Here is a 15678-nt window from a genome sequence, read left to right as displayed (position 1 = left end):
CGCAAAGAGTTGTGGTCAATGGCTCAATGTCCGGCTGGAGACCAGCAACGAGTGGTGTCCCTCAGGGATCGGTGTTGGGACCGGTCTTGTTCAACATCTTTGTCGGTGACATGGACAGTGGGATTGAGCGCGCCCTCAGCAAGTTTGCCGATGACACCAAGCTGTGTGGTTCGGATGATACGCCGGAGGGAAGGGATGCCATCCAGAGGGACCTTGACACGCTTGTGAGGTGGGCTGATGTCAACCTTATGAAGTTTAACCATGCCAAGTGCAAGGTCCTACACCTGGGTCGGAGCAATCCCAGGCACAGCTACAGGTTGGGCAGAGAAGAGATTCAGAGCAGCCCTGAGGAGAAGGACTTGGGGGTGTTGGTCAATGAGAAAATGAACATGAGCCGGCTTCAGTGTGCGCTCACAGCCCAGAAAGCCAACCGTATCCTGGGCTGCATCAAGAGGAGCGTGACCAGCAGGTCAAAGGAGGTGATCCTGCCCCTCTACTCTGCTCTCGTGAGACCTCACTTGGAGTATTGTGTGCAGTTCTGGTGTCCTCAACATAAAAAGGACATGGAACTGTTGGAACAAGTCCAGAGGAGGGCCACGAGGATGATCAGGGGACTGGAGCACCTCCCGTATGGAGACAGGCTGAGAAAGTTGGGGCTGTTCAGCTTAGAGAAGAAAAGGCTGCGTGGAGACCTCATAGCAGCCTTCCAGTATCTGAAGGGGGCCTACAAGGATGCTGGGGAGGGACTATTCATCAGGGACTGTAGTGACAGGACAAGGGGTAATGGGTTCAAACTTAAATAGGGGAAGTTTAGATTGGATACAAGGAAGAAATTCTTTACTGTGAGGGTGGTGAGGCACTGGAATGGGTTGCCCAGGGAGGTTGTGAATGCTCCATCCTTGGCGGTGTTCAAGGCCAGGTTGGATGGTTTAGTGTGAGGTGTCCCTGCCCATGGCAAGGGGGTTGGAACTACATGATCTTAAGGTCCTTTCCAACCCTAACTATTCTATGATTCTATGATTCTGTGAATGACTGCAGGAGTTAACTCAGGTCAAAGCCAGTTGTCCTCAACCTCAGCTAATAAAACAGGCTGGAGTCTAGCCAGCACCTTGCTTTCATATGTCTTTCCACAGATTTCCAGGAACATGACACACAAAAAGCTCACTTGATCTGTACAGAGCAGGCTTGGGAAAAGCCAGGCTTACTAGCTCTGAGTCCACGATACAGCAATGGTGCTTCCTAAGGAGCTGACCTGTCACTGCCTCTGACTTGCTAAATGAGGTCTATCCAGAACACTTCCCTCCCACAAACTCTCCTCTTGACAGTGGCCATACCTCCCCTTCCCCTTGACACATACCACTCCCTCACTCTCCCACAAGATAAGCTAGACCTGAACAGCATCTCTTCAGCATCTCCAGGCCAAAAAAATCTGAAACCTTGACCCTCATTTTCAGTAATGTGAGCATTCAGCGCCCACTCACAACACTTAAAATCAGGCCACAAATCTGTTCCTCTTTACACCCGCAGATGGTTGTTTCATCTCCCCACAGATGGTAAACTGAAGTCAAGGCAAGTGGCTTTCATGCAGAACTCCAAGACTACTATTTGACAAAATTTGTCACAAGCTGAAAGAAAGACAGAAGGCTATATTTGTGGCAAAAATCCTTTATTAAACTAGATTTTGTAAATCCTTTTCACATTAGAAATTTTAAATGCAAATTACAAAACTGTATTTCAGTAAAAAATGAAAGTTACAGTTAACAGCAAAATTACAACTTTATACAAATAAAAAAAGTATTTTTAAATTTTAATTTAAAAATAGACATCTGTATCTTTCCAAGGTTCTGGTCCTAAGAGCTTTTACAACTGGTAACTGCAATACTAGGTCTTTTCACATGCATATTCGCATATAGTCATTTAATCCTCTGCAGAGTTTATTTAGCTGAAATAGCAAGAACATTGGGCTTTGTGTGAGCTTTTCTAAGAGAATATGGTACTTGGGAATTGTGGTAAGTCAACCAACTCTTCTTTGTTACAGTGCTGATACTCCATCCTTTCCTTGGCTTCACAAATAGCACAATATTGTTCTGGAAATGTGAATTGCATTTGAAGACATAAGCATCAGGAACATACAGTCTATGTATAATTTCTCATATTACATTTATGATGATCCCTCTTTGCCATTATCAGCAACTAAATTATTTTCTTGTCTACCCACCACATTTTGTGGCAAGATTAAGTAACAATGTGGTTACTTTTCACCTCCTCAAGTAAAACCTTAAGAGTACATGTTCTGCTAAGCCTACAAGATCTTCACTGACATTCCACATACCCACAACAGTAATGTTCCAGATGTTCTAGTTCTAGCGATGTTCTAAGTTTTGACTAGAGCATCTGGACATTGTTTAAATGGGAATTCCCAGGTCACAATGGTTTCCAACAGCCACAGAAAAATGCCAGTTAAACTTTGCCTGAGGTGTGCTTCAACAGGCCTACAAAAACATGAAGTTTAAATACAATTGTACCACATACCTTTAAAAGCAAAAGTCATTAAAGTATTGTCAAGGTATCTTGAAATATTTTTTTTTTAAAATCACTTTTGCCCCACTAGTTTCACAATTGACATATTTTTAAACACATTACTCAGGAAAACAACTTTCTTCATTGCACCTCAGGGTCTTTGTTTTTTAATTCCCTGTAAGATGATTCATCAATGCTAGCACAATATTAATTTTTGTGTGTATATATACATATATATACACAAAAAGATAAGTTTCCTAAATTAAAAATTGGGATAAAGGTTAAAATGTTTCACAAAAAAGAACCCAAAAGTCATGTATTAAAAGCTACCAGTCATCATGACCACATGCTGTTGAAGAATAGGATAAAAAGTGGTACACAAAATAGGTATTTTAACAGTCGCACGTTATTTCAGAGTGCTGGTGGCAATACTGTTAAGTGCTATTTTAATTAAAAGTATAAGATCATACAGAATTTACACAATACCTCAGGATTCTCACTAATGTAATTGCAAAAGACATCAGAAAGGCTGAAAGTTCTAAAATGTAACCTGCTTTGAAATACCATTTTGAGACAATTATATTTGATATAATTCATCCACTGTACATTATAAAACAGTCAAAGAAATACAAGAAGTCCAGTGGGTTTTTTTTCTGGACAGTTTGGCAAATAGCTGAAGGCATGGAGATCCTTACTAATAGAAGTCTTACTTTCTTTCTCTATGTGCACTGATCTTCTGCTCCATTGTGTATCCAGCTCAGCACAGCTTCTAAGCACATTCTCAAGATCATATGGAAGAAAAAGGCTGAGCTCATTATATTTCTTCCGAGCTGGAACTGCAATGACTCACCCTGAGTTGCCGAAGCTGATAAAAGGCTGTGTCACTAACTTCAATAAAGTTGATCACTTCAGTCAGTGCCCATGTTAATGAATTTAAACCATCATCTTCCATTAAAGTTCAGCCTGTGATCCCACAACTTTTAACAGGTGAATAATCAATCCATAATCACACAGGGTATTCAGAGTACCTTAGTGAACCTCAACCTGTATCCAAAAGGACAATGGAGAGAAGGAGAGCAAGAAGCACTCCAAATTGCTCTTAAACTACGTACTCCTCTGCTACTTTGACAGACTGGAGAAAAACTCTCCTAGTAATGGGTGTAGGTTTTGCCCTGTGTTCAGGTTTTGCCCTGAACATTTTAATGCATTTATCCAAATAGGTCTACGAGATGAAAAAATAATATGGAAGCACACGGAACCTCCTTTTCTGCAGAGTTCTAATTCTCTTCCAGACTACAAGTTTATACAATTTTTAGTCTTTAATCTCTTTTGTCCCCTTGATTTTTATCTTGCAGTAATGACTTTGGAAGAGGCTCAGGAAGTCGTGACTTCAAGAATACTCCTGAGCCCATTGGTTATGCATTTTTCTGGGGAAGTGAGAGTCAAACTCAATCACCATCCCTTTGCTAAACCAGGAGCAGGTAAAAAGCTGTGTTTCTCATCTCCAGGGTAAACTTGTCAACAACTAGATTATGAACAGATGGGCAAGACAACAACTCTTTCTGCTTGTATTTTGAACTGCGATCTAAGCTGTCTTTGCCCATGTCAGGAAAGGTGTGAATATGCTGAGTGAACCAGACCCGCTCTCAAACCAGACGGAAGTGTTGCCACTTCCCTGTTTACAACCACATCACTGTAGGGCTTGGGCATCCAGCAGCTCAACACACACCACTTCTGAGCATACACTGGCTAGACAACTCAGCCACCCGAGCCAAACAGGGACTCCACTTTAAAGACTTGCCCCAGAAAGCTGAATCTCCATTCGGTCTAAACAGTAGCACCAAGGAAAATCTGTTCAGGAGCAGAAGGAAGTTCCTTGGTCCAAAAGAAAGATCCTAAGTTCACTGAGGCAATTCTAGCATCTGCACCCCTGGACTTGCTTATAGTCTGAACTGCTGTCTCAAGTCCAAGTGCCTAAGTGACATCTCAGTCCATTTAGGCACTGTCACAGAGGGCGGAGCACGGACTTCACTGAACAGGAGTTCGTGCAGTGGGAGAAACGGCTCTGCTAATGCTGTTTGTGGAGCACAGACTTTTTTGTATTTTACCTACCACTTACATGAGCAGCCCAGAGAGAAAGAAAAAAGAGAAATGACATGATTCAGATGAACTAAGTACCTCAAAAATTATTATGACTATTATTCCGGTAAAAGTCCCTTTGATTAAATATTATTCAAGCAATTCTTCCACTTGAAGTCACCATGAAAAGATTATTGTATCTGTTGAAGCATGACAAACTCATTTTTAACATTGCATTCACTGTGTGTATATTACAGTAAATACGGATATTTAGGAAACATCGTATCTTTCAGTTTGTCAGCAACTTACACAGACACATTTTCAAGTGAAACCTATTTCTGTGCACAGCTTTTTTCACAGAAGTTCCTTGCTTATTACTCCTCAAGCACACAAATGGCAGAACTTGCACACATATGGATTCATACACAAATTCTGTATGCATGTAGTTCCTGGGTAAATGTTACTGCAAAAGTGGTTTAAAATGAATAAACCCTCCCCTTAAACCTTAACCTATTAATATTGCTCCTAATCCACAACCCATACCTGTTTCTGAAAAGCCTTAAAACAAAAATTTGTATGCCTTTCAAGAGGCAAAGACGTAAATAAAAATAGTAATGCATGCTAGAAGATATTTCTACTTTAAAAGTTTTTGATTGCTTACTGGAAACACTTGCCACAATACTGACGTTTATATTTAAATGGGGGGGGGGGAGCATTTGGGGGTTTTTGTCGTCGTTTTGCTTTTTTTACACAGGTATTTCTAGATGCTGATGCAACATCACCACCAATGGAATAAATTTTGTATTCCCAGACTTTCCGGTTAGGCAATTACTACTGTAGTATTGGCATTCACTTTGATGTTAAAAATACATTTAAAATGTCTCACTGACAATCATATTTTCTACAAGGAAATCACCAAATTAAATACACACAGAATGAAGACACATCACTATTAGATACCTGTAAAGTGAAACAGTACTCAATTTGCTCCATTTAAAAAGCCATAAAGGAAGAAACGCTTTTAGTCCAGTAGATGTTGAAAGAAGTTAAGGGCATTTCCTGCATAAATACTGTAAAATTACAGTATTAGCTATGTGTAAGTAAAGATTGAACTACGGTGTTGTATTCTTCCCTTTAACAGATCACAGTAAGTCTGCAAAATTACCAACTCCCAGCTGGACTTAATGCACAGTTCTTCATATGCAACATCCATTAGTATCTGGAGAAGTTTAAAACAGAAAAAGGACAATAGATCTGGTCAACCTATCACTAAAAAGTCATGAGATTTTTGAATAAACCTGGAAATATTTAGCAGTCAGCTGGATCTGAAATATCAGTAGTTGCCCAGTTCCCACCTCCCCTGTGCTCTTCTCAAGGGTTTAGCACAAAGTTCTGAATCACAAAATAACTTCATACAAAGTACTATGTTGTAAGAGCATAGAATCTACAGCAGTTAAAATGTGTGAGGGTCAGACATAGCCTGGGTATACTGAGAAGACAGTTCTATTTAAAAATTGTACCTTAACTTCCCTTTAAAACATCAGCAGAATTCTTAATCTGCGTTTCTGAAGCTTCAAATCCTGTGAGTGTCTTCTTTTTGCAGGTTCAAAAAAGCATTCATTCCACACAAAAATTTTCTTGGAAACACGCTGACAAAAACACTTGCTGTAAATTGAGACCATTTCTAATAAAATATCATCCTTTAAAACAGATTACAAAATACTATTGCGGTTGTTCAAAAAGTTTTTAGCTGTGATCTGACACCTCAGCTTCTGTATTCCTCTTCTCGACAACCCTTCAATTCAGCATGACTTTCAGGCAGCCTGGTTTTATTTCAGTGAACCTGTAAACAAGAAAAGATGAAGCTTCAACATGAAAGCTATGTGCAATGCCACCTCCTTCAGCCCTCATCAAACATATGGGAAGTGGTAAGGTTCTCTCGGTCAAGTATGCATGCAGGTGAGAGTCAGGAAATCAGCATTATGTCCTCTGGATTTTACAGGATCTGGAGAGGTGAAAAGCTGGGAATAGCAGGAACTAAGACGAAGATTTAAGGAAAAAAATATGCTGGCCAATATTCTTGATTACATTAATTCTGCTCCTCTTTTCCTGCTCCCCTTAGACTCCCTCTTTCAAAACAGATTTTCTCGCTTGTCTTCTGTAGAAAGTAAGAAGGAAATCAAAAGGGAAGTCTTTGCTGTTCCTGAGTCCCACCATTACAGTCACCTTCACGTATTCCTATACAGAAAAAGCAGCAAACACACTGATGCCAACCCGGACTTGTTAAACTGCTGTCCCGTATAAGAAGCTAAGCACTAAAGCAGGTACAGGAGACCAATAAAAACCAGGATTAACAATTGAATGGAAACATGTAATTAAACGATGTTAGATAAATTTAATTCACAGTGTTTTCATCTATCTCAGAGGAAAGGATCTAACATTTCATAGGTGCTGTGTATAAGATGGCATTATGTCACACATTTGGATTGGATTAATGAACAGCAGACCTACTTTAATCTGAAACAGCAGACATGCCCTTATCTGTTTAGCAGTTTATCAGTACTCTAAAATTAACTTCAATTTTCAGTTAGTTAAATGTGGGTTAAGAAAAAGAATGTATCAGTAACACAAATCTAAACTCACCTGAAGTTGTGGCTTGTGAGGTATCTCATAGCTGCTGGTCTGATGCGAGCAACTCCTCCCTGACTATGGCTTCCTCTTCCCGTGATAACACAGAGATACGGTTTACCACCGGTCTGCTGGTACTCTGTTACAGCAGGGATTTTAACGGTTAAGATTTTCCCTGAGCAAAGACTTGGCATTCAGTACGACATTTCCATCCATTCTTCTGAAAACTCTCACTGGTGATTTAGAACCTTGTTTTCCCATGCTGGCTGTGTCTCTTTTACATAAACATAGCCATTTTCTCCCTCTTCTGAAAAAGATACACTGAAAAAGCACAGTCAAGCTTTTTAAGTCTAGGTTGCTTGCAATATACATGTTGTGATCATCACAAAATCCTTCTAATTTCATAGCAGCTTTACTCTTTCTATCATCTGATCCTCACTTGGAATTTATATCCTGTGATCTAAACTAAAAATTGCAAAATTAAAAGAGGTGGGTGTAACTTAGTTACTTTTTAAGTGACACTTCTCCCTATTGTTCCATGTTTTATCTAAAAATAACGTGAGTAAAGAAGTAACATTTTGTTGGATAAAGGAAGGAGGACGAAAATATAAATCTACCCATTTAAGTCACACTTATTTGGACTAACTTCTGCTATGCTGTGACACGTGGACCAATATATCAACATATCACATGAGATTTACTAGGGCATCTAGCCCTGATAAGAAAAGAAACTGCTCCTTTCTCAGAGATCACAGCAGTCTAGATCAACACTTCGAAAAAGAGGAAAAACAGAAATTAAACTGGGTTCTCACAACAAGCCAAGATTTGACAGCTCAAGATTACCAGTTCATATGACGTCTTTCCCCAAATGCTCTCTCTCAACATCGTTTGGGTTTTACATTAGTTTACTGTTAATTCTGCCAGCCTGGCATTGACCCCTTTCCCATGTATTCACACTGAACTTTTTTTAAGTTGAAGTGACTTAAGTTCAGTTGTCTGAAGAGAGAGCCCCGACCATTATTTCAGGACTCCTGATGTAAGTGCAGCTCAAGAAATTTAGCTCTAAAAAGCATTAGGTTACAGCTTAAAGTATACAAACGTCATTTTAGGAATAGCACAAGTTAATGCAATTTAAGTCTCTGATGTATACTGAAAGAAAAGGATTATCCAAGGCCCTACTGAACACTTTTGTTCCTGTTGTGTGGAGTAGCTGTTTCCAAAAAATTAGGTTTGTGCAGTGGTACCTTGCGTAAGAAATACTACTTATAAAAGCATTCCCAGTGTGCTTAAATTTATAGGGTAAAGTAATAATGCAGAAAACATCTCTCTCTACAGCAAGAACACTCATGAAGTACTTGAATACTCCACCGGGAGAAAAGGCAAGCCCTCAAGCAAAACTGCACAAAATGGCATTTATGGGAGCAGCAGTATTCTGATCTCAAGAGATCCTGCTGGCAAACTGATAGGGAAGTTACTGACAAATAGCTCAAATCAGACGCTTTCATGAAAAAGCTGAAGAGAATGTAATCATTGTGGTTAGAATTCCAACATGATGAGATTTTTCTTTAAAGATTAAAAAAGCAACATAGTTCTGATAAAGCAATGTGAAGCTGGGGAAAATGGTGCAAAGCTAGACAGAGAGGAAAATGCATCATTGCCATGTCAAAAAAAAAACCAACCAAAACCAAACAACCAACAATTCCATGCCGTATATCGTAAGTTCTTAGCAGAAAATTAGGAGAATAACTTTGAGAGGGCAAGAAATATTAGCTTAATCCTACCTTCACTTTTTTCCTGCAGCACTCTGGACAACTGATTCACTGCTTCATCCACATGGAGACCATGCAGATCCAACACATTCATAGGCAGCAAGGAACTGTTTACTTTCTCAAAGATTTGCACAGCAGCTGCATGGTTGGCTTCTTTCATCTTCTGCTCATGAAGGCGACCCTTTATTCATAAGCACAGCAACTATTACATGCCGAGACATAATCTAAGCTCCACACTGCTGGTTCGTTTCAGTATGATAGTACTGGCAGGGTGCTTTTAGCTCACAGTTTGAAGCAGTAAAATTTATAATCCCAACAGAACTTGTAGAAGAGGCTTAGTGAGACCTAATCACAAGGAGATTTCATGAAATCTGTTCTTCCTTAAGAAACTAGTCAAAGCTGGCACAACAAAAGCCTTACAAGGATGAAAACAAAAAAGCCAGAAAAGGCACAAAACCACAAGGTCTTTACATAAGCTAAAAAGTTACATTCCATACTGATTTTCAGATTTATTATCCTAACCACAGAATTTTTCTTTCTGTGAACATTTTGCTAAAAATTTAATGAAGCAATATCAAAGAAAATGTTCAACAGCTCAGGACAAACCTGCTGAGTGTTGTAGTTGAGGTTAATTCTTCTCAAAGCATTCCCTAAAAAAATCAAACCAACCAAGGGCAAACACTCTGAGGTTTCTTTCTTTCTTTTTAAAGAGTTGCTTATTATCTATCGTTACATTTTTGACAAATCTTTATGACTGACAAGGTCAATACAGTCCCTGTTGGAATTAGTGGCAAGGAGTAGTACAGGGCTATTCACATTACACAGTGAAGAAGTAACAACTATTTCCTCTGAACCTTACAGTGGTAATATCTGAGAGACTGAAGCACCAAATTATGTCTTCAAAGATCTGTAAGCATGATCTGAAAAGGAATGGAAGACTTGACTCCAGGTATTGGACTGAAAAGGGCTCAAGAGAATGGAAGTGACAGCCTGTTCTCAAAATGGATCATCTGACATGTACTACATTACAGACATCAGCCCCGTAACTCTTACTTGCAGAGGATTCCCAAGACAGGCTAACACCACCAAGCATCAAGTATTATTCATTAATAAAGGTAGCTTAGTGTGCCTTTTTATTACCTGAAAGAAAACATGTAATACATTTCCCCATTGTACTTGTTATGCCTAAGAACAAAAGAAAGACAGGACTTAGATTTCTATTTAAAATTATGCAGACCTTCATTTAAAATATCTCCAAACTTCAAGAATTTATGAACCAAGAACATAAAGTGTTCTTTATAAAGACCAATAATCGGTATTTCCTACATACATAGTAACAATCTAAACATTTAGAGTGATGTTATATCAATTGTATGAAAGCTTTTTTAGGATAATAAGCAAATTCAAGTGATTCATTATTCCATTTCTGTTCTATCATAATGCAACTCATAGTTAAAATTAAATTCTTCTATAAAATGAATTCTTAACAATTTCTTATATGCTATTACATCAGAGAAAAGATATTTGTAACAGATTTTTTTTAAGAGTGGTGTAAATCAATGGTCTCATGTGAAGACACCAAGAAACCAATGTACGGAACATTTTGATGTCCCAAGCCTGTCAGTGTTTAAAAGCGGAGATTCCCCAATGTTGGATACTTTAAAGATTTGGTTCAACAGGGTGCCTGAACATCTAGTCTAGGTCATGCTTTGTCTAGAAAGGTAGGACCAGATGATCCTTGAGGTCCCCTCCAATCTGGTATGCCATGATTCTATGATTTACAAGAACAGTTCATACTTATAATCAAGAATGTGATCAACAACAACGACCAATGGTAATCAAAGTGATATATACCAAGAAATCTGCTTGAATCAATACCAGAGAGCCTGTGCTCCAAGGCCAGAGCACATAAGACTGATCAGCAGCAGATCTACTTTCTAAAACTAGATGGATGCAAAATCCATGGCATGCCACACCTTGTTTATCCCAACCCAAGACAGACTGTAGCCGTAAAGATAGAATGTAGAAGCAAAGACAGCAGGCCCAATCTTGCCCAGGATCTACAGAGGATGAAGTAAGCAAGATTCTGAGGCAAAAGATCACACCTTAATACCTGCCTTATTTTTAATATCTGTCCTTTTGATACTCCTAAAAAGTACAGAAGACTTCTAAAAACAGTTCATCACCAATAAAGAGGAACCCAAGGGACATATGAAGGATTTGAAAACTGCTTTTTGTTGCAGTCCATGTCACACATGAGTGAACCTGGCCAGACCACATGGACAAAATCTTGGTGCTTGCAAGTATTTGGATGTGAGAATGCGATCTATAAGCAAACAAGTACGTTTGACTGAGCATTAAATACCATCTTTCACAAGATCTTGCACTGAATTTGCTTACATCAGCTTCCTGTATCAGTATCATTACTAGTGAGAGTTTACTTGTATGGCGATTCTCAATACAACACTTATATAGGAAACAGTAATTGAGCAAATTTATCAACTCTAATAGGCACAATGCTTTTCTTATAACTTCCAATTCAGTATTTAAGTACCTCTATAAATTCAGGCAAAAAGCACAATGTTTACATTTACCTGATGAGCATAAAATGCTGCCACAGACTTCATACCCATGCAATGGGCCTCCCCAGCCTTTTTCAAACATTCCTGTCTCTTTTGCTGGTGACAAAAAGCTTCTGCTCTTAAATCATCGTATTGTGGATACTCAATTTTTTGAAGTATTTCACTCAAAGGTTCATCCTCTTCCTTACTTTTTTTCGCCTGTAGGAATTCACAATGTCGAAGCTAAGTATTCACTGTAGGGTGTTTTGATTAACATAGATTTGGGTATGTTTGTAACTACTATTTTAAAAAAACAACAACAACCAAGCAAACAAAAATACCTTCTTCTCCCAGTTCTTTGCACCACTGCAGGATGAAACCATTTCACTTTGCTGAACACTTTCTTGAGCTATAACTGTTTTTACAGGATCTGCCTCCAGAACACAGTTCAGAAACTGTTCGGTTTGTTCTAAAGAGTAGCTGTGAAGGATAAGTAAAATCTGTGACTTTACAAATCTATTAATAACTGCTATATTTACTAAAATACATATTACAAAACTTGGTATTGTTACAGAAATAGATTAAAATGGAAATAAAGTACTGGAATGGAATTTTCCACCTTACTACAAAAAGGCTTGAAGGCTCACTGGACTGTATTACTGGCACTAACACACATGCAGCCTTGGTTGACTGAAATGTAATTATGGGGCGCTTGAATATCAAAAGAACAATTAAATACTAAAGTAAATTGCACCCTACCTTAATCAAACAGACATTAGTTTAGAAGAAAACACTGCTTTTTGGCCTGGGTAAGTTACTTCATCTTAAATCTTCTGTGGTTAGGGACAGTATGTACAAAGTAGTTTAAAACTAGCTCAGTTTTCTGAAACCATTAAAGCAGGGAAATCCTTGTATTTCCAGTTGAGCTTTGTTATTAATGAAATGAGAACAGGACATTAGTAGCCATCACATTTCTAATAAGCTCTCATTTTTCTTTATTCTTCCTGCTGTTTATTAAGCAGACAAGAAGACTGATCAAAAGTAAAGACAGATTCTTGGAAAGTCAACATTATGAAGAGAATTTAGAATGTGAAAAAGAAGATACGGTGAAATGTTTGAGCTACAGAAATGTATGAAGGACATACTTTAAACATCTCATGAGGAAAGGTTTTGGTAACAACATGGACAAGCAGAAAGACTGACAAGTATGCATGCAAACCCATATGTAGAGACACTCAATTGGCCAAGGATGAAAAAAGAAGTCTCTCTTGAAAGAAAGTTCAGTTCTCACGAACTTGGATTTAAGAAGGTACCCACATACCCCAGAAATATAATGCAGAAGAGAGAAAGTCATCAGAAAGAGACTGAGAAATGGCTCATTTCTTCAGAGCTGCTGTAGTAACCAGAAGAGTACCTACAGCTAACATCAGGTAATGGTGGTTTTTCCCTCTGGGCAGATGCCATTTCCTGCAAACCCACTATTACCACCTCCACTAATTCCTCCCACTTGATTTAAACCTCAGCTCCACAGCAAATATGCAGTTCCACTGACATTCAGTCAGAGGTCAACACTCAGAGACATTCGTCTCCCAAGGAAAGAAACTGTTTAATCTCCCATAAAAGAAACAAGCCTAGACATAGAGTTTTTTATGTGCTTTTTGCTTTAAACATAAGCTAGTTTTGCTTTTATGTAGATCTACAAAAGTCTTCTAGTTTGGAAAAAGCCATTTTTTAGCAATATCTTAACTCCTAATATTTAAAACAGTAACTGTGCAATACAGAGCGTTACCAAATATCATTTTTACAAAGAACTTAAAAGATTTCTTACTTATTGTCCTTGAAGATATCCATTAAGAAATCTTGACTAATAGTTGGAAACATCTCAAAAAGTTGCTTCTCCTTTAGTTTAGCGGCACAGTCTTTTCTAGCCATACAAGGAACACGATTCTACCCAGAAGACAAAGAAAAAAATAATAAAAGCTCTTGATTAGAACAAAATACAGTAATAGAGGAGCCAATCTAATGTCACTGTTATTTGCTAAGATTTCAAAAAGTACCTACTCAGTAGTTATGCACCCACAGCAAAGACAACATGCCATTATCAGCTGCCACACTGACTTGATGAGAATAAAGTAGGGACAGGTGAGTTGTATTATACTGTACTGTATGTTGTATTACATTGTGTTATATTGTACAGTACTCTGCAGTCATTTGAAGTAACGCAGCTGGAGCTCCCTCATAATGGACAAAGCAAAATGAGGATTTTTTAGGAGGAATTTAAATTTTGGAATGCATTCCCTGCTAGTCTATTTAGTCCAATGCTAAGCTTGCACAAAGTCCACTTCTCTACGCTATACTGAGCGCCTGAGGTTGAAACAACATCTTATTATTAAACAGCGTAAACAAATTTGTTGGTGTATCTGAGGCTGTATTGTAATAAATGCTCATATTGTGAAGTCATGCTGAGAAGAAAACCATAATTACAGCCCAGAATAAATCAGACTGATCATTCCAGCACTCAGATTAAAAAAAAAAAACCACGACAAACAGAACAAAGCCAAGCTCCATGAATCCAAACTGTAAATAAAGCTGTGAGCATCACAGTTGTTATTATCAGTAACTCACAGTTGTTATTATCAGTAAGCAGTTCAAAGAAAGAATCCGCAAGCCATTCTTTCAAAGGACAGGCTAATCCATTCAACTTCCTATACCAGTAGAAACAAAGCTCCTCTTTTTAAGGACAGCTACTTATCAGACAGTAACAAACCAGAATGCCTGTTCCAGGCAACTGCTGGCAGTAGAGGGCATATCACACACAGGCCAACCAGCCAGGGTTTGGGAACTGTGTAGAAGATACAGAATTACCCAAAATCTTTTAAAAAATTACTTTCTCCTGACAAGCTGGTGCAGAAACCTATTCGAGGTTAACCTCAGGCACTTCTTTTAATGTCTCATCTGTAAGGAATGTTGTGGGTTCTCCTTATAAAAAATATTAAAATCAATCCAGTCCACTTCTAAGCAAACAAGGCAGAGAGCTAATTAAGAACAATTAAGAACTGGTTTTGATATTGCTTTACCAATAAGTGTGGGAATTCACACTGATCTTTGGTTTTAGGTGAACAATCAGAAAAACAATTCAACCAAACCCAAATGCTAACCTGGAGAGTGAAATGCGCCGTGATCTGTTTGTGAGACAACCAAAATGTTACATTTTAAAATGAGAATTTTTAAAAGGAAAACATCTACCACAAGCAAACTCCTGTTTCACCATAATCAACAATCCCAATTGGCATGCATTTGTCTCAGGCATTTAGGCTGAAATCAGCAGCACAAAGATGAGTCACCAGATAAGACATACTCTGGTTCATTAACAGTAACGAACTTAAACTGCATTAAAAATGGTGCTATCCATACCAGGTCCTGTTTCTCCTGCATAGCTATTTCTTCGGAAATTATTTGTCTGAGAGAAACTTTCTGAGTCTGAGCATTCCAGTGATCCATAAAAGGGAAAACATCTGATGTTGCTGGGTTTTTAGTCTGTATGTTAGATGAGCTGGATACCCATCCCATTTTTTTCGTCTGTATTTTACTGTCTGCAGTCTGAGATAACAGCATTTCTGAGTCATCTGTATCTGTCTGCTGAATCACAGTAGGACCTTCACAGGAATAAAAATGAGGAGACAAATAAAGCAGTTATTCGCTTATTTATACACACAAAGCCAAAATAATTAAGTTTTTCAACCTAGAGGCTTTGGGGTTTTTGTTAAAACGTTATTATTAATGCTAAAACAGAAAGCAACACATTGTTTTCACCTTCCTTATTCTATTTTCCGAAGACTGTCTGATCATCTTAATCTATTTTGTGAAACAAAAGCAAAACCATCAGACTCCCTCACCAAATTTTCAAGTGCCAAGATGTATCTTACAGCTGTTAACTACCTTGCACACCCACTAAAGTGAGGAGGTTTGATTGCTTTTATAGGTGAATTATTGACTCATGTCTTTACATGTTTAACTACCTTTCCTCAACAACTTAAGGACAGATGCTTAACAATCTGTCAATTTACACTTCTAGAAGTTAATGCAAACAGCACTGTTCGGTCATTCCAAACAGCAGAGAG

The 15678-nt window shown here is 38.3% G+C and overlaps 1 protein-coding gene across 3 annotated transcripts in view; it reads right to left on the bottom strand.

Annotated features, from left to right (window-relative positions):
- Positions 1–1660: 1660 nt before the first annotated feature.
- The window catches only part of N4BP2 (NEDD4 binding protein 2), a 37560-nt gene continuing 23542 nt past the window's right edge, over positions 1661–15678 (bottom strand). For 2 of the 3 annotated variants that reach the window (XM_080629958.1, XM_080629959.1), the window contains exons 12-18: positions 14972–15213; positions 13386–13504; positions 11899–12037; positions 11591–11776; positions 9009–9177; positions 7243–7366; positions 1661–6442 (exon numbers count right to left, since the gene is read on the bottom strand). In XM_080629958.1, coding sequence (XP_080486084.1) covers positions 6397–6442; positions 7243–7366; positions 9009–9177; positions 11591–11776; positions 11899–12037; positions 13386–13504; positions 14972–15213 — 1025 coding nt within the window. In that variant the 3' untranslated portion in view covers positions 1661–6396. Of the gene's footprint in view, positions 6443–7242; positions 7367–7430; positions 7549–9008; positions 9178–11590; positions 11777–11898; positions 12038–13385; positions 13505–14971; positions 15214–15678 lie in introns of those variants that run through there. The other variant, XM_080629960.1, reaches the window with a different exon arrangement.

This window comes from Psittacula echo (assembly GCF_963264785.1).
Source record: "Psittacula echo genome assembly, chromosome: 1".
NCBI classification, from domain to species: domain Eukaryota; kingdom Metazoa; phylum Chordata; class Aves; order Psittaciformes; family Psittacidae; genus Psittacula; species Psittacula echo.
Note: the sequence above shows the minus strand (reverse complement) of the source record. Positions and strands in the feature narration are given on the sequence as shown.